The 17372-nt window shown below is 46.9% G+C and overlaps 1 protein-coding gene across 1 annotated transcript in view; it reads left to right on the forward strand.

Annotated features, from left to right (window-relative positions):
- Positions 1 to 49: 49 nt before the first annotated feature.
- The window catches only part of HLTF (helicase like transcription factor), a 63139-nt gene continuing 45816 nt past the window's right edge, over positions 50 to 17372 (forward strand). The window contains exons 1-6 of the mRNA XM_069975387.1: positions 50 to 213; positions 3703 to 3913; positions 6923 to 7089; positions 8982 to 9115; positions 16482 to 16558; positions 16822 to 16896. Coding sequence (XP_069831488.1) covers positions 194 to 213; positions 3703 to 3913; positions 6923 to 7089; positions 8982 to 9115; positions 16482 to 16558; positions 16822 to 16896 — 684 coding nt within the window. The 5' untranslated portion in view covers positions 50 to 193. The remainder of the gene's footprint in view (positions 214 to 3702; positions 3914 to 6922; positions 7090 to 8981; positions 9116 to 16481; positions 16559 to 16821; positions 16897 to 17372) is intronic.

A 17372-nucleotide genomic window follows, 5' to 3' on the forward strand; every position in this document is an offset into this window, starting at 1 on the left:
CGTTCCTTATTGGATAGCGGTTTTGGGAACGCGCTTTTATTGGGTTTCGCGATGTCTGCTGAGCGCTGATTGGCTGTGATCTAACCAATGAGACGTAAAGCAGGAAGTAAACATTTCTGTGAGGAGGCGGGAAAGCGGCCCGCTTTGTAGTGTATGAGGAGTCTCCGCTGTGATCTGCCCGCTCCGTGTCACCATGTCCTGGGGGTTCATGAGGTAACGTCCCGCCTGTTATTCATCCCTACAGACGCAGCTAGAAGCCGTGTACTATGGAGCAGTGTACTATGGAGCTGATGATCCTCGTTCATCCCCTCACAGTCCAGAGACCACACAGCCCGGAGTGCCTTCTGGCTATTATATATGTCCATGCGCCCGGTAGTGTGGCTCTACAGCTGTTGATAAGTGACAACTCCTATCGTGTCCGGGATGAGAGTTGTAGTTTAGCAGCAGCTGGAGAGTCACACAGACCTATGTCCTGGCCAGAGCAGGGGGCCGCCTGCTGTCACATTGGAGAGATACAGCAGCAGGATGGACAGGACAGATGCCAAGGGAACCATCTAACACACACTGTGCCCGGGCTCCATAGGGCTGTGCTGTTAACCCCTTGGCTGCTGACCTTTACATTACCTCTGACAGCTGCTGAATCACCACAATCGCTTAGTTTTGTTATTTCACCTCCTAAAACTGATGAAGAAAGTGATCAAAAAGCCTTATGCACTATGATCCCCGCCACAGTTCTATAAAGAAAGTTATGGACCTTGGAATACGATTTCCATTTTTTAAAGGAGAAGTCCAGCGAAAATTTTTATTAAAGTATTTTATTGCCCCCCAAAGTTATACAAATCACCAATATACACTTATTACGGGAAATGCACATAAAGTGCTTTTTTCCCTGCACTTACTACTGCATCAAGGCTTCACTTCCTGGATAACATGGTGATGTCACTTCCTGGATAAAATGGTGATGTCACGACCCGACTCCCAGAGCTGTACGCGCTGTGACTGCTGGAGAGGATGATGGCAGAGGGATGCTCAGTGTCCCTCCAGTGCCCTGTGACCCTCAGTGTCCCCCTGCCAGCAGCCACAGCCCGCACAGCTCTGGGATTCAGGTCGTGACATCACCATGTTATCCCGTAAGTGACATCACCCTGTTTTCCAGGAAGTGACATCACCCTGTTTTCCAGGAAGTGACATCACCCTGTTTTCCAGGAAGTGACATCACCCTGTTTTCCAGGAAGTGACATCACCCTGTTTTCCAGGAAGTGACATCACCCTGTTTTCCAGGAAGTGACATCACCCTGTTTTCCAGGAAGTGACATCACCCTGTTTTCCAGGAAGTGACATCACCCTGTTTTCCAGGAAGTGACATCACCCTGTTTTCCAGGAAGTGACATCACCCTGTTTTCCAGGAAGTGACATCACCCTGTTTTCCAGGAAGTGACATCACCCTGTTTTCCACGAAGTGACATCACCCTGTTTTCCACGAAGTGACATCACCCTGTTATCCAGGAAGTGACATCACCATGTTATCCAGGAAGTGAAGCCTTGATGCAGTAGCAAGTGCAGGAAAAAAACCACTTTATAAGCATTTCCCGTAATAAGTGTATATTGGGGATTTGTTTAACTTTTGGGGGGAAATACAATAGTTTAATAAAAATTTTCGCTGGCCTTCTCCTTTAACCCCTTAACGACATAGGGCGTATATTTACGCCCTGATGCCGCGGCAGTCCCGGGTGCCGCTTGTAGCCCGGGACCGCAGGTATTAGCGGGCACAGTCCGATCGCTGTGCCCGCTAATACAGTAATCAGATGCAGCTGTCAAAGTTGACAGTTGCATCCGATTACTGGACGCAGCGTCATCCCTGGTGTCTAATGGGGAGATCGCTCCTCCTGGATGTTATCCCGGAGGAGCGATCTCCGTTTCTGAAGCCGGCCTGGGACCGCTCCAAGATGGCGCCGTCCCCGGCTCGGCACTCGTTTACTGCCGGCTGCAGCAGCCGGAAGTAAACGAGTGCCTATCTCATGGATCTCTGCAGCATATCTATGCTGCAGAGATCTCTATGAGAGATCAGAGCACTTATACTAGAAGTCCCCCAGGGGGAATAACCCTAACCCCAGGAGGAATAACCCTAACCCCAGGGGGGCTTCTAGTATAAGTGTAAAAGTAAAAAAAAAGTGTTGGTAATAGTAAAAAGCCCCCTCCCCTAATAAAAGTCAGAATCACCCCCCTTTTCCTAGGTTATTAATAAAAGTAAATAAAAAAATAAATAAACAAACATGTTTGCTATCGCCGTGTGCGTAATCGCCTGAACTATTAATTAATCACATTCCTGATCTCGCACGGTAAACGGCGTCAGCGCAAAAAAAATCCCAAAGTGCAAAATTGCGCATTTTTGGTCGCATTAAATCCAGAAAAATTGTAATAAAAAGCGATCAAAAAGTCATCAGATACAATAAAAGTTATACATGTTATATATTGTTGTAATCGTAACGACTTGAGGAACATATATAATAAGTCAGTTTTACCTCAGGGCGAATGGCGTAAACACACATTTCCCCCAAATAAACAAAATGCGTTTTTTTTTCAATTTCACCACACTTTGAATTTTTTTCTGGTTTCGCAGTGTACTTTATGCAAAAATTCAGCCCGTCATTACAAAGTACAATTAGTGACGCAAAAAATAAGGCCTCATGTGGGTTTCTAGGTGGAAAAATGCAAGTACTATGACCTTTTAAGCATAAGGAGGAAAAAACGAAAACGGAAAAATCGAAATTGGCTCTGTCCTTAAGGGGTTAAAGGAGAGGTTCCATAAAAAAAAAATCAAAGGCAGATGGTGGTGGTGGGGGTTTGGTGCGGGAACATAATAAAAAAGTATACTAGCCTATCCCCGTGACCTCACATCAATGCCTTCCCGATATCTGCCAGACCCCTTCAGCAGCTCCTCGTAACTGGTTGTTGGATTGCCCGCTTAGCCAATCAGTGACTGGGGTGGGACATTGCTGCAGTCACTGACTGATTGAGTAGGCAATACATCAGCTGATCTGTGGCATTGCAGCAGTAGGATCCAGGGCCATGATGTTTTTGAAAGCCAGATGAAAATTACTTCTGGCGGCTGCTCAAATAAGGTGAGAGCAGCACTACGATGACACAGGGATGTTGTTATTTTCCTGCACCCGCCTACCTTTTGATTCTTTAGGTTCATGGGACTTCTCCTTTAAGGGCAGCTTCACACACAGCAAACCGCAGCAGATGTCACACTGCAAAATCCACTTTGAATTTTCATTCCGCTGCGAGTAAGTAAATGCCGACCCCCCCTTAATCAGCCGCCGCCCACAGCATACTTTACCAGGTCCGCGCTCTGGCTGCATCTGAGGCCTCCAGCTCCTGTAGGTCCCGCCCAGCCATTCAGTGCATGTCCTCACCACAGTCACATGCAGTGCACGTCCCCGCCGCAGTCACTGATTGGCTGGGTGGGATCTATGGGAGCCTCAGAGGCAGCAGGAGTGTGGACCAGGTAAAGTATACTCCAGGCAGCGGTTGGTTAACGGGGCCAGCATTTACATACTCGCAGTGAAATGAAAATTCCAGAAGTACTTTATGACAGTACTGCATACCCACAGTCCGAGACTGTGGTGGCGGGCAATTGTCTTCTGGTGCTTTTGCAATAATAAGTTTTTCTCACTATGTCCTTGTTGTTCTCCACAGAGGCTCTGCCTGGAAGTTCCTGCAGTCTCCGCAGTTTAACAGAAGTGCCAGCCGTGGGTCATACTCTGCTTCCAATATATTTTTTGATGAACTGCAGGACAATGCATCTTCCGCCGATATTTCTACATCTGGAGAGGAAGATCTGGATTCTCTTGTTTTGTATGGAATGATGAGAGGCAATGTAGTTGGAATACGTTACTATACAGGAGTGGTATGTGTAGTATTTAGCATTTATTTAAAGAGAATTTACCTCTCAAAACCTGACAACTCTTTGAAGACTTCCATGTATTAGTAAGTTGGAAGTCACCTTAGAAAGTTATTCCTTATAAACAGGGTAGAGGATAGCTATTGGATTTATAGCTTTTATTAGGGGTATTCATCAGAGCCAATATAGATTAGCAGTGATAAGCAGCAGGACGTGCAGCTGTAAAAAACCAGTGGGACTTTAGTGCTACTGCAGATCATGGTCCCAAGCAGTTCAACCCCTCAGATGCTGTGTTCACTAGAAACTGCTACACTTAAGTTGTTTGACAGAAGGAGGAGTGGCTTCTTCTGTCACCCATCAGCTCCCCACAAATGCAGTATTTGGTGCCAGTGGTTGTCATGGCCTAATAGTGACAGTCCTGCTTTGGAATACTGAGGCGGTATAGTTAGGTGGAAAAATGCTGCGGCCAGTGATTGGCAGAGCACACAGTTCTTGCAGGGATGACACGTCACTAGAACCAATAAACAGTGGTTAAAGAGTCACTGTCGTATTTTTTTTTTTTTGCAGAAATCAATAGTCCAGGCGATTTTAAGAAACTTTGTAATTGGGTTTATTAGCCAAATCTGCCATTATCTGCATGTAAAAAGCCTTTTCCCAGGTCCCCCCCTCCTTCCTCTTTTTCATCCACTCTGAAAAATCTGAAAATTGTGACTTGTTGCAGGAGACGTCCCCTGTCTGTTCTAGGGAGAGGGGAGGGGGGAGGAGGAAGGAGGGAGTTAGCCGGCAGCAGAAAGCAGATAACAGAGGATTACAGGCACGGAGCTGGGTGACAGCTGTAATCTGAGCCCAGACAGGTCACTGGTGAATGTCACAGGAGATATCCCGTGAGGGATTTGTAGATTAACTCTTTGTTGTCCTGTTTTGGTCTTTTCTTTAGCTCTCTCCATAGGAGAACAATGAAGACAGGGGGGAGAGCTTCAAACTGCTTTTTCATGATAAAAATGCATTTTTTGGATAATAAACCCAATTACAAAGTTTTTTAAAATCGCCTAGACTATTGATTTCTGCAAACAAAAATTCACGACAGTGACACTTTAACCCTTTGAGGACCAGGCCCAAAATGACCCAGTGGACCGCGCAAATTTTGATCTTAGTGTTTCCGTTTTTCCCTCCTCCCCTTCTAAGAGCTCTAGCACTCTCAGTTTTCTATCTACAAGCCATGTAAGTGCTTGTTTTTTACAGGAATAGTTGTACTGTGTAATGGCGTCATTCATTTTACCATAACATGTATGATGGAATTCCAAATATATTATTTATGAAGATATAAATTGGTGAAATCGCAAAAAAGAATGCAATATGGTAACGTTTGGGGGGTTCCTGTGTCTACGTAATGCACTATATGGTAACAGCGACATGACACTATTATTCTATAGGTCAGCCCGAACACAACCATATGCAGGTTACACAGATTCTCTAATGTTATATATTTTTTTTTTTATGAAATCCGTTTTTTTGCCAATTAAATATTAATAAAATGGGCCTATTGTGACGCTTATAACGGTTTTATTTTTTCACCTACGGGGCTGTATGGGGTGTCATTTTTTCCGCCATGATCTCTAGTTTTTATTAATACCATATTTGTGAAGATCGGACGTTTTGATCACTTTTTATTGATTTTTTTTAATATATAATGTAACATAAAATCGGTAATCTGCGCACTTTTTCCCCTCTTTTCGTGTACGCCGTTTACCGGTCGCAATGACGCTTGTTATATTTTAATAGATCGGACAATTACGCACGCTACGGTATATTATATGTTTATCTATTTATTCATTTTTATATGTTTTATTTATATAATGGGAAAGGGGGGTGATTTAGACTTTTATTGGGGGAGGGGTTTTGGGGTAGTGTGTTAGTGTTTTGAACTTTTTTTTTTTACACATTTGAAGTCCCTTTGGGGGACTTCTACATTCACTAGTTTGATTTTTACACTGATGAATGCTATGCCATAGGCATAGCATTGATCAGTGTTATCGGCGCTCTGCTCATTGAGCCTGCCTGTGCAGGCTCAGTGCAGCAGAGCGCCGATCGGACCGCACTGAGGCAGGTAAGAGACCTCCAGCAGTCCGTTTTACCGATCGGGACCCCCGCAGTCACACTGCGGGGGTCCCGATCGGTAAGTGACAGGGGACTCCCCCTGTCACTTACACTTAAACGCTGCGGTCGCGCCGCGATCGCGGCGTTTAAGGGGTTAATGACACGCGGCAGCGCGATCGCTGCAGCGTGTCATTACCGGTGAGGTCCCGGCTGCTCACTGCAGCCGGCCCCCACCTCCTATGAAGCGCGCTCCGCTCCGGAGCGCGCTTCATAGCGGGAATAACACCCATGACGTAAGGTTACGTCATGGGTCGTCTGGGGACAGACTTCCATGACGTAACCCTACGTCCAGGGTCGTCTAGGGGTTAAGGAACCAGGAGATGCCAAAATGGGAGATGTGGGGAATCAGAGTAGGTGAGGATGACTTGTTTTCTTATATTTTACATGTCCTTAGAAAAACTTTTTTTAAAATTGTATGTATTAAAAAAAAACTACAACTTAAAAAACCTGTAAAAAAACAAACAAAACAAAACAAGTGGTCATACAGTAAACACTGATAGAAAAGTTTAGGCTCTTGGAATTCGGCAAAATCTTTTAAAAATATTTCCATAAAACAAATATCAATTGTGCAAAAATATATGGGAAAAAAAAACATATTTGGTATTAGCTCTTTCTGGCCACTTCTGGCATGTACATGTTTGTTTAGTGGTAGTGCATCAAACCGCACTGTTGAGTCCAACTAATAAATGTATACACGTGGGAAGTGGACCATACGTAATCACTGGCTGACTACCCCGAGGGCCTACTGCCGTGTTCCCTGGTATACAAGGCTTAGTGCAATGTAGTTCCGTCCATATGAAAAATGTTGTTAAACATCTGCATTTCTGAGATAATGATGCATTATGTAAATTTTTGCAGGTGAATAATAATGAAATGGTAGCCCTTCAGCGGGAACCCAACAATCCTTATGATAAGAACGCAGTAAAAGTGAATAATGTTAATGGGGAACAAGTTGGCCATATCAAGAAAGAACTTGCTGCAGCTTTGGCACAGATTATGGACCGGAAGTTAGTGAGAATTGAAGGGTAAGTATGTATTACTATTTAAAGCGTAACTGTCATTTCAGGGCCATTTTTTTTTTTAAAACATTAAATATCAACAGTTCAAGCGATTTTAAGAAACTCTGTAATAGGTTTTATAAACCAAAAGATTTTCCTTCTGGACTGAAAAAGCAATCTCCCAGCCTCCCCCCTCACTGCAGAAGCAGCAGGACTTCTGTGTCCATTATGTGGCTATGGAGAGGGGAGGGGCTGTTAGGAGTGACTGAGCACGGAGCAGTCTTGCACAGCACAACACCCTGCAATCTTCTCTCAGTAAGTTCATAGATAAGCACTGACCTTTCTGACACCTGAATTTAGCGTTTTAGGTGCCCAGACAGTCTACAAACAGCTGACCTTCATGTCACCTCTTCCTGCTCCCTCATCTCCCTCAGCCCCTCCCCCTTTCATAGGCTTACAATGGAGAGAGCAGAGCCCGTCTTCACTGGCTTCTGTAATGAAGACGTGTTTGCCTGATAATGCACAGATAAGAAGTCAGGGGGGGAGGCTGGGAGATTGCTTCTTGAGTACAGAAGGAGGCTTTTTTGGCTGATAAAACCTATTACAGAGTTTCTTAAAATCGCTTAGACTACTGATTTCTGCAATAAAAAAAATGTGACAGTTACGCTTTAAGCTGTTAAATCAAGTATTACAACAAAAGATATGAATAGATATGGTATAGAAATCTGTTCATTGGGTGGGTAAACGAAAGATTGTCAGGTTCTTTATGCTCTCATTGGGGGCAGCATATTGTAGTGACAGACACTCTGTCAGCTTAGAGGAGGTGCAGTGTGCAGAGCAGAAGGCAAGAGCAGACTGGGAGAATGAATAGGTAATGTAGGAACAGTTTATTCAGTCGTTATCAATTGGCTGTGTGTCGCTATTATGCGTAGTTGGCGGGCGATGGTTTTAGGTCTGGACCTAAAGAAACAATTAGCTGATGATTGTTTCATCAGCTGATCGTTGTCTCTATTACACGGACCGTTAATTGGCTGAATCGGCATGATTCAGCTGATTATCGCTCCATGTAAAAGGGAAGTATCGGCAATTTATTCAAATCTAACGTACTGATGGCCTCCTATAGCGCCAGGAATGCTGAGGAGGAAGGTATGTGTGTTAACTTCCTCCTCGGCGCCGCCTCCATGCTGTTAGTCGGGGTAAACTCCGCTGCAGAGCACCCTTAGGAGCACTTTTACGTCATCTGGCCCGCCTCCTCTATTGATTATCAGTAGAAGGGGCAGGCTGTATGACGCGGCAATGCTCTGGAGCTGAGTTTCCCCCGACTAACAGCACAGGACTGGTGCTGAGGACGAAGGTAAGACACATACCTTCCTCCTCAGCTTCCCTGGTGCTATTGGGGGCTATCAACAGGTTAGATTTGTCTAACCTGTTAGTTCCCCTTTAAGGTCAAGGAGTATGGAAGCTGTCATGGGATTTTGAAGAAAAAGAAAAACTTGCACCCAAAACCCCTAAATCCTTGTTAACTGCAGAAGTAGACTGTACTTGAGACAAAACATCAATCGGGTATCATCCCAGTCCTCTGTACATCTTCTTTCAGAGCCCCGCCAATTTCACTTGCCTCAAGTAAGGAGGTAGGAATGTAATATCGATAGCATGCCTTTAGTACCATATTATCAGTAGAGTTAATTATGGAAAGTCTAAGCACTTATGGGTTAAAGGGCTTGTCCAGGGAATACTCTTTAAATTCCCCGCTGCTGCTATTTCAGAGCCACTGCGCCGTCTTTTCAGGCATCAGTCGTCATACAAGAAAACATCTGCACAGTCAGTCGCTGACAATTTATCAGTCTCTAAAAAAAAAAAATCCTAAATATATTTTCAGTCCTAATCACTGACTTTCCCCCCCCCCTTTTTTTCTATAGAGTTGTTCCGTATGGTGCAAACAATGCTTTTACTATGCCAGTTAACCTGAGTTTTTGGGGCACAGAAGAAAGCAAAAAGGTAGTTTTAGACCACATGAAGAAATACGGTTATAAGCTTGAACCAGTTTCCAAAAGTAAGTACACATACTGCCCACTTTGTTTTAAGGAAAAGAGATGGCAATGTAACATTAGACAAAAAACAAGTGTATTGATAAATAGGAACCTAAATCATGCCGCTATACCGGAGCACAGGTAATATTAGGGCTCTGTGTGATAGCTCAGATATAAGGTTATGTATTATAAAGAGAACATGTGGCCCCTGAAAAATAAACATGAATGCATGTAGAGCTGCTGCTACACAGATTTGTGTGCTGTTTATTTATATAATTTTTATTTTCTCGTGTGTCTTATTGGGGGACACAGAATCCATGGGTTATAGGCTGCTGCCACTAGGAGGCTGACCCTAAGAAAAAAACAAAACAGAAGTCTGCTCCTTCCAGTAGGCTATACCCGCCAACTGGCACTGAGCTATTTCAGTTTTAGCTTAGTGCCTTACAGGTTTCTTACCCTGGATGGACACTGTGGATATTCTAGATACCCGATTTCCCCCCCCTAGTCTGCAGCCTCCGGTTTCATTCTGCATTCCTGCAGCTACTGACCTGGCCGGGGCGCTTGCGCTGGGACGCTTCTCTCCGTTATTGGCGTCCCAGGCCTGGTCGCTGTCCGGCCCGTTCTGCGGCCTAATCCGCCTTTCGGACCCGGCCTGCAGCATTTGGGCGCGCGCACCTGGCAGTGACGTCATATCTACGCCATAAGTCAGGCGTGCTGTGACTTCCGTCCTGCCCACTTCCGCCTGCGCGTCATCACTGCGTCCTCCCGCGCGGTGTCCCGCCCTGGCCACTGCATCATGAATGCTCCCTTTCTCTTACAGTGCCTCAGCTCTCTGGTGCAGCACCCTGTTAGCAGACTGTCAGCTCCTCAGAATCTGCCCCCTAGTGAGCTAGGAACTAAGCTTTATTCATTTTTCTGCTTTAACCAATCGCATCATGTCTGACTCACAGCCTGAAGCTTCACGTCGCCTGCAGCTGACTCCTACTTCTGTCACCTACTTACTTATGTACTTTCAGTAACAGCAAGTCCTCCTCTGGACATTCACAGCCACTCTGCGCTGCTTGCTCCTCACAATCCGCTTCGCCACCGGCGGCTCAGGATGACGCACTCTTCCAGGACTTGGAGGAATCCGCCCCAGCCTGGGCACACTCTCTCTGCCGTTCAGTCTCTCAGATGGCGTAGCTCTCTCAGTTGGTTGCAGCAGCCTTGGATCGCCTTTCTGCTCCCATTTCAGGTCCTTCTACCTCTTCTCAGGGCCTGCAGGTGGTCGCAGACGACCGCACCGATTGAGGCCGCCCTCAGAAACACGGACGAACCTCGTCCTCTCGTTCCTCATCGGCCTCTCGATTGGTTGGGCCTCAGGTTCGTGTTTCGGCCTCTCCTCGCCACTCTCGCTCCTCAGCCGAGCAGTCAGGTTCCGACGTAGATTCGGACTCTGAGTCGGATTCAGCTCACATGTCCTCCATAGTGGACAGTCCGGTGACTGCTGTCCGGGATACTTTTCAGCTCAAGGACCCTCAGGATCCGCCCTCTGGTGAGGTCTTCTTTAATAGGAGTGCCAGGCGCCTGTCCTTTCTTCCCTAGTCATAAGGAGTTCGACGACTTACCAGCCAAGCGTTTTTCCAAGTCTTAACGCTTGAATGTTCTTTACCCCTTTCCTCAGGAACAGGTTGCGCTTTGGTCAGGATCCCCTTCCGTGGACCAGCCTAAGTCCACATTTCTCCCTTTGGACAATTTGGCCTCTCTCAAGGACTCCACAGACAAGCGTGTTGAGACCCTTGCCAGGTCAGCCTTCGAGGCCACTGGCACCTCCTTGCTTCCCACATTAGCCTCCACCTGGGTGTCTTAGGCTATTTCAGCTTGGGCGAAGCAACTAAAGGAGGGTATCCTTTCCGGCGCCCCAGCCGATGAGCTTGCGGATCTCGCGCAACAGATTCAGCATACCAGTCAATATCTTTGCTCCGCCTCCTTGGATTCCACCAGCAGCTCTGCCTTCGCTGCGGCAAACATCGTGGCCATCCATCGTTCCCTCTGGCTACTTGAGTGGCGGGCGGGTCCAGCCTCCAAACGTTCCCTTACTGGTCTTCCCTTCTCCGGTGGCCGCTCGTTTGGGAAAAAAGTGGATGAGATAATCTCGGACGCTACTGGGGGTAAGAGTTTGCTTCTTCCCCAACAGCGACCCAAGCGTCCAGAGAACCGCCGCAAGTCAGGCCCCTTTCGGACCCTACCGCCCTCCCGTTCAAACAGGGCGACCCCTCAGAACAAACGTCTGGCTTTCTCCAAGTCCAGATCTGCCTGGCAAGGACTGTCCAATCCTAACCGTTCCTTCAAGTCAGGCCCTTCCAAGTTCGCTACATCCTGAAGGTCTTCTCCCTCTCCACTCTGTTCGAGTGAGGGGGGGTGCCTTCTGGAATACTGGGACATCTGGCTCCATCACGTACAGAACGCCTGGGTTCGAGACGTCATCTCAAGAGGCTACAAGATCAAATTTTCCTCCCTCCCCCGCAAGTGTTTTTTTTTTTTTTTCCCTTTCTCTGGCCCCCCGTTCCCCTTCTCTGGCGGCCGTTTTTTCTCAGGCTCTTCTCTCCCCCCTTGACGGACGGTTCTGTGGGCCCGATCCTGGACCTCAAGCTCCTTAACCGCTTCGTGCGTCTCCCATTTTCAGATGGAATCCCTGCGGGCAGTGATAGCGTCCCTGGAGCCGGGAGAGTTCCTTTCCTCGGTGGACATCCGGGAAGCGTACCTGCACATTCCCATTTCCCCACCCCCACACACCAGCGGTTCCTGCGTTTTGCGGTCTGGTTGGACCACTATCAGTTTGTGGCCCTTCTCTTTGGTCTGGCTTCTGGTTTTCACCAAGACCATGGCGGCGGTCATGGAGCTCCTTCGAACCCGGGGGATTTCAGTCACTCCCTACCTGGACGACATCCCCGTCAAGCCTCTGTCCAGGATCCAGAATTTGGAGAGTCTTCACATCACCCTGGACAAGTTGGCTCGATTCGGATGGCTTCTCAACTGGCCCAAGTCGTCTTTGATCCCCTCGCAGTCCATCCAATTTCTGGGGATGTGGCCGACTCGAGACAGGCTCGGGTTTTCCTCCCGAAGGAAAAGGTGCTGTCACTGTGTTCCGGTGTCCGAACCCTCTGCCGTCGCCATCCAGTCCCCATACGTTTTTGGAAGATGGTGGTGTTCCGTTCGCCCAGTTCCATTCTAGCCCTCTCCAGCTCTTCCTCCTGTCTCCGTGGGACAGATCCCTTCCCCTCTCCTTGGAGCGAAGGATCAGGATTCCGAATCACTTGCAGCGAGATCTGCAGGTTCAGCTTCAAGCTCTTCCTGCGTGGGTGCAGACCGACAACGCCACCGCTGTGGCGTATATAAATCACCGAGGAGGGACCTGCAGCAAGTCCGCAATGGAGGAAGTGGCGCTCATCCTCTTATGGACAGAGAACAACGTTCCAGCTCTGTCCGCCGTCCACATACCAATCGTGGAAAACTGGCTGGCCAACTATCTCAGTCGCACCTGCGTGGACACTGCGTCCGGAGGTCTTTGCCCAAATATGCCACAGGTGGGGGACCCCGGATGTCGCCCTGATGGCATCTCTCCTCAATCGCTGACTGACGACCTTTGTCCGCCGCTCCCGGGACCCTCAAGCGCTGGCCGTGGACGCACTGGTGATCTCTTGGCACCAGTTTGCTCTTTCATATTTCTTTCCTCCTCTTCCGCTGCTCCCGCGAGTAGCGCGAAAGATCAAAGCGGATGGAGTTCCGGTGATCCTTGTGGCGCCGGACTCGCCGAGACGTGCTTGGTACGCAGACCTCGTCAACCTCACTGCTGAAGCCTCCCGGATCGCGACGGTCTTCTGTCTCAGGGGCCGATCTGCCACCCGCATTTCGCCTCCCTACATTTGACAGCGTGGCTATTGAGACCTGGATCCTAAGGTCTTGCGGCTTTTCTGACAAAGTCATCAGGACTATGTTGCTGGCACGTAAACCCACCTCGGCCCGAGTTCATCACCGATGTTGGAAGGCTTATCTTTGTCATTGTGCCGACTCCTCCGCTTCTCCCCTTTTCCTTCTCGTTGCCTAGGCTTCTTTCCTTTCTCCAGGCAGGTTTGGATTCTGGCCTATCTCTTAGTTCCCTCAAGGGCCAGATTTCGTCTCTCTCGTTTTTTTTTCCAGAGACCGTTAGTGTCTCTTTCTCTCCGGTTAAGACCTTTTTCCTGGGGTGGCTCATGTCGTTCCTCCTTACCGGCACCCAGTCCCTCCTTGGGACCTTAATCTGGTTCTGAATGCCTTACAGTCCACTCCCTTTGAGCCGCTGAAGGAGGTGCCCCCGGCTATTCTCTCCTGGAAGGTGGCGTTCTTGATAGCTGTCACCTCCGTTCGGCGGTTGTCAGAACTAGCAGCTCTTTCCTGCAAGTCTCCCTTCCTCACTTTACAACAAGATAAGGCGGCGCTCCATCCAGTGGCTTCTTTTCAGCCTAAGGTGCTCTCGGCATTCCACCTCAATGAGGACATTGTCCTTCCGTCCTTCTGCCTGGCCCCCTCACATCCTAGAGAGCATGCTCTCCACTGTTTGGATGTTGTGCGGGCTCTGCACTTGCATTTTGACCGTACAAAACCATTTTGTCGGTCAGATTCTCTTTTCCTCATTCCAGAAGGTCCCCGGAAATGGCTGGCGGCGTCCAAGGCGATGCTTGCTTGATGGGTGCGCTCCGCCATCTCGCAGGCCTACCGCAGTAAGGTTCTTTGGGTGCCTCCTGGGCGATTCGCCACAGGGCTTCGGCCCTTCAAGTTTGCTAAGCCGCCATGTGGACTTCCCTCCATACGTTTTCCCGGTTCTATCGCGTGGACACCTTTGTGTCGGCCGACGCGAGTGGGTTGCAAGGTCTTGCAGGCAGCGGTGGCTTCCACAGTCTAGCCTCTGCTCTCTCTTTCTTTCCCACCCAAAGGACTGCTTTTGGACGTCCCATGGTGTCTGTGTTCCCCAATAGGACGCACAAGAAAAGGGGATTTTTTTGCTCACAGTAAAATCCTTTTCTCGTAGTCTTCATTGTGGGACACAGCACTTACCCCTTCTTTCATTTCCAGTTCTGGTGGGCCTGCAGTTTCGCAGTTTTGGGTTATTTTTCTGATGTTGGACTGTTTTATTTGTTGTTTCTGCTTCTCCTACTGCTTTTTCACAAACTGAATTAGCTCAGTGCCAGTAGGCGGGTATAGCCTGCCGGGAGGAGGAGACTTCTGTTTTGTTTTTTTCTTAGTGTCAGCCTCCTTGAGAGTGATTATGATCCCTGGCCATCAGCTGTCATGAGGGTGATCACCACCAGGGCTGTGGAGTCGGAGCTAGTCTTGGCTGGAGTCGGAAAAAAATGTACCGACTCCAACTCCAGCTTTAAAAAAATCTTTAAAAAATGTAGAATTAAATTTTGATATGAATTTTACAAGTTTTGCTCATGAATTTATATTATGAGCAACATTCTAATAGGACACTGGCACTATTAGATAAGGGTGGTCATGAAAAAGTCGTCGATCACTATTTGGCAGTTTGTTTCTGAGCTGGAAGAGTCCATTGTGTGGGGGGAGATCTGTGCTGTTCTCTTCCTGGATGCTGGATGACTGTATATGAGCAGCAGTGTATTATGAAAATATCCTGTGTAATATACAGGAGGAGGAGAAGACATAAGTAGTGTAGCAATAACCTTAGTTCTCAGTGTGGTGTTTTCTCTCTGGAAGAAGATTGTGTATTTTTCTTCAGTGTTCTATGGCTGCAGCTGTGTGTGTGTTTGCACGTGCTATGGCTGCAGTAGGTTGTGTGTGTGCTATGGCTGCAGCAGGCTGTGTGTGTATACTATGGCTGCAGCAGGCTGTGTGTGTGTGTGTGTGTGTGTGTGTGCGTGCGTGTGCTATGCTGCAGCAAGCTGTGTGTGTGTGTGTGCGTGCTATTGCATGCCCCCACAGTGACCTTCTATATCACTGTGTTGACCCCTCTCTATATCACTATGTGTTGACCCCTCTCTATATCACTATGTGTTGACCCCTCTCTATATCACTATGTGTTGACCCCTCTCTATATCACTATGTGTTGACCCCTCTCTATATCACTATGTGTTGACCCCTCTCTATATCACTATGTGTGACCCCTCTCTATATCACTATGTGTTGACCCCTCTCTATATCACTATGTGTGACCCCCTGTATATCACAGGGATCTGGCATTGTTAGCAGTGTTTAAGTATGGTTAATATTTAGTTAGAAACATAGAAGATTGTCAGCAGGAAAAGACCACCTGCTTCATCTAGTCTAGTTGTGAGTAGTTCAGGACATAGAGGCTGGAGACTGGCTGCATCCACTGCACACACAGGAGAATCTGCTTTATATACAGTATTCCCTTATTCACTCAGAAGTCGCCCCAGGATCATGTAGGACATGAGGGAGAAGCTGCTGTGCCAGTGTGATAATAACTCCCCTGGTATATGACCGGCCATTTATGAAGGAGCAGGAGTTGGAGTCAGAGTTGGAGTCGGCCCTGATAAAATTCACGAGTCTTGAGTCGGAGCTGTGGCTTACCGGCTCCACAGCCCTGATCACCACTCTTCCTTTGTCCGTTTAGGTTAATTAAGATTTATTAATTTTACATTGATGCAAAATAAATTCCCTAGTTAGATCTAAAGTCGATAATCTCGGTCAATATGTGATAACTGTTTTTGTTTTTTTAAGTCCTGATGTATTTGAAGGAAAAGTGAAATGACTTTGCTATTGATTTAACATTTCCTATTATTTTGTTTCTGCCATTCCTATGGAGACCTGCATATCTCCATGGTAATGTATAAAAGAACTAATTCTGTGCAGTCTGATCCTCTAGTGACACTTTTGTAATCACCAATAAACATAAGTCATGAAGGCGCTTATAAAGGGACATTTATCGAGACTCGTACTCATACCCTAATCTTATAGCCCTGCTCCCTTTTTACCCGAGCAGGTATATTTGGTATAGCAGGTTTTTGCCTGGTTTACACCTGTTTCCAGGCGTAAACCTTAATAAGTCAAGCACTGTCTTGCTGTGCTTCCACAGGATACGGTTTGCGTACGCCATGGAAAAGGGGCAAATCTGCCCCCTTTTTTTCGTGGCGTATGCCAGGGGTGCAGGTTAGTAAATGTTCCCCATTGTCTTTAATATTAGCTTTTAACTAATTCGTACACATTTTGCAGAGCAAGATTACGAATGTCACAAGATTTTTTTTAAATTTATTTTCTTAAATAATGATGGCCCTTGTAAGTTCACCCGTTTACAGCATTCTATCATTAAACACAGTACTCAATAGTGTTTAACACATTGTGTAGATATGTCATCTGTTTTGAATTTGAATGTTGAATTGTTTCTTGAACCAGGTTTTGGAAGTAACTTCATGTCACAAGGTGCTGGATCCAGCGCGTCTCTTCCAGCTGTGCGGCTGACAGTGGAGCAGGTCTGTGTTTTTTCTCCAAATCCAGACAGAATCTACAGCAAATGACAATTTTGCTGCATGTTACATTCAAAGTAGTGATGGTGAAAACCAGTGACAATTCTGTAAACACATAAACATGTTTTTAAGGTAAAAATCTGTTACATGGAAAGCGTATGCAGCATGTGAATGAGACCTCACATTCACTTTCCTGGTCCCGTAATCTGCTGTGGGTTTTTCCAGCACAAATCTGCATGCACAATCCAGAGCATTTTTTTTTATTTCAGCTGAAGACTGAATTTGATAAATTGTTTGAAGATTTGAAAGAAGACGACAAAACACAGGAATTAGAACCAGCCAAGGTGAGCTATATTGTTCTTTGTAAATCTATTTACCTTTTGGGCATTTTTTATGTGTTGCCCAATGTCTGGTCAAAGAGTTTGTTTAGTGAGTGTGGTAGTGGTGGCAGTGAGTGTTTACCTTGTTTCATTGATAGATGTATTTATCATGGAAGGGGATGCATAGCATTCATCTCATATTGGGTCATATATGTAACCCCCCTGTAAAATCCAGCTCTTAGCATAGAGGTATGTGCTATTCCATCCAGCAAACACTGATGCATATATGTCCTAAACAGAAGCCAAAGTTACCCACCTTTTGGCCTTCATTGTATATTGGGAGTATATGTACCCATTTATCATTGTGTGGACCTGTCCTTGCCCTTATATTTAACAGATTTGGCTGTATGCTGATTAACACAGCGTGAAACCAGCTTAGGGCTGTATTAAGCGGCCTAATATTTAGGAGCAAGTGACTGCCAACCTGTCAGATCAGGCAT

Source organism: Dendropsophus ebraccatus, chromosome 6 (assembly GCF_027789765.1).
Source record: "Dendropsophus ebraccatus isolate aDenEbr1 chromosome 6, aDenEbr1.pat, whole genome shotgun sequence".
In the NCBI taxonomy this organism is placed as follows: Eukaryota; Metazoa; Chordata; class Amphibia; order Anura; family Hylidae; genus Dendropsophus; species Dendropsophus ebraccatus.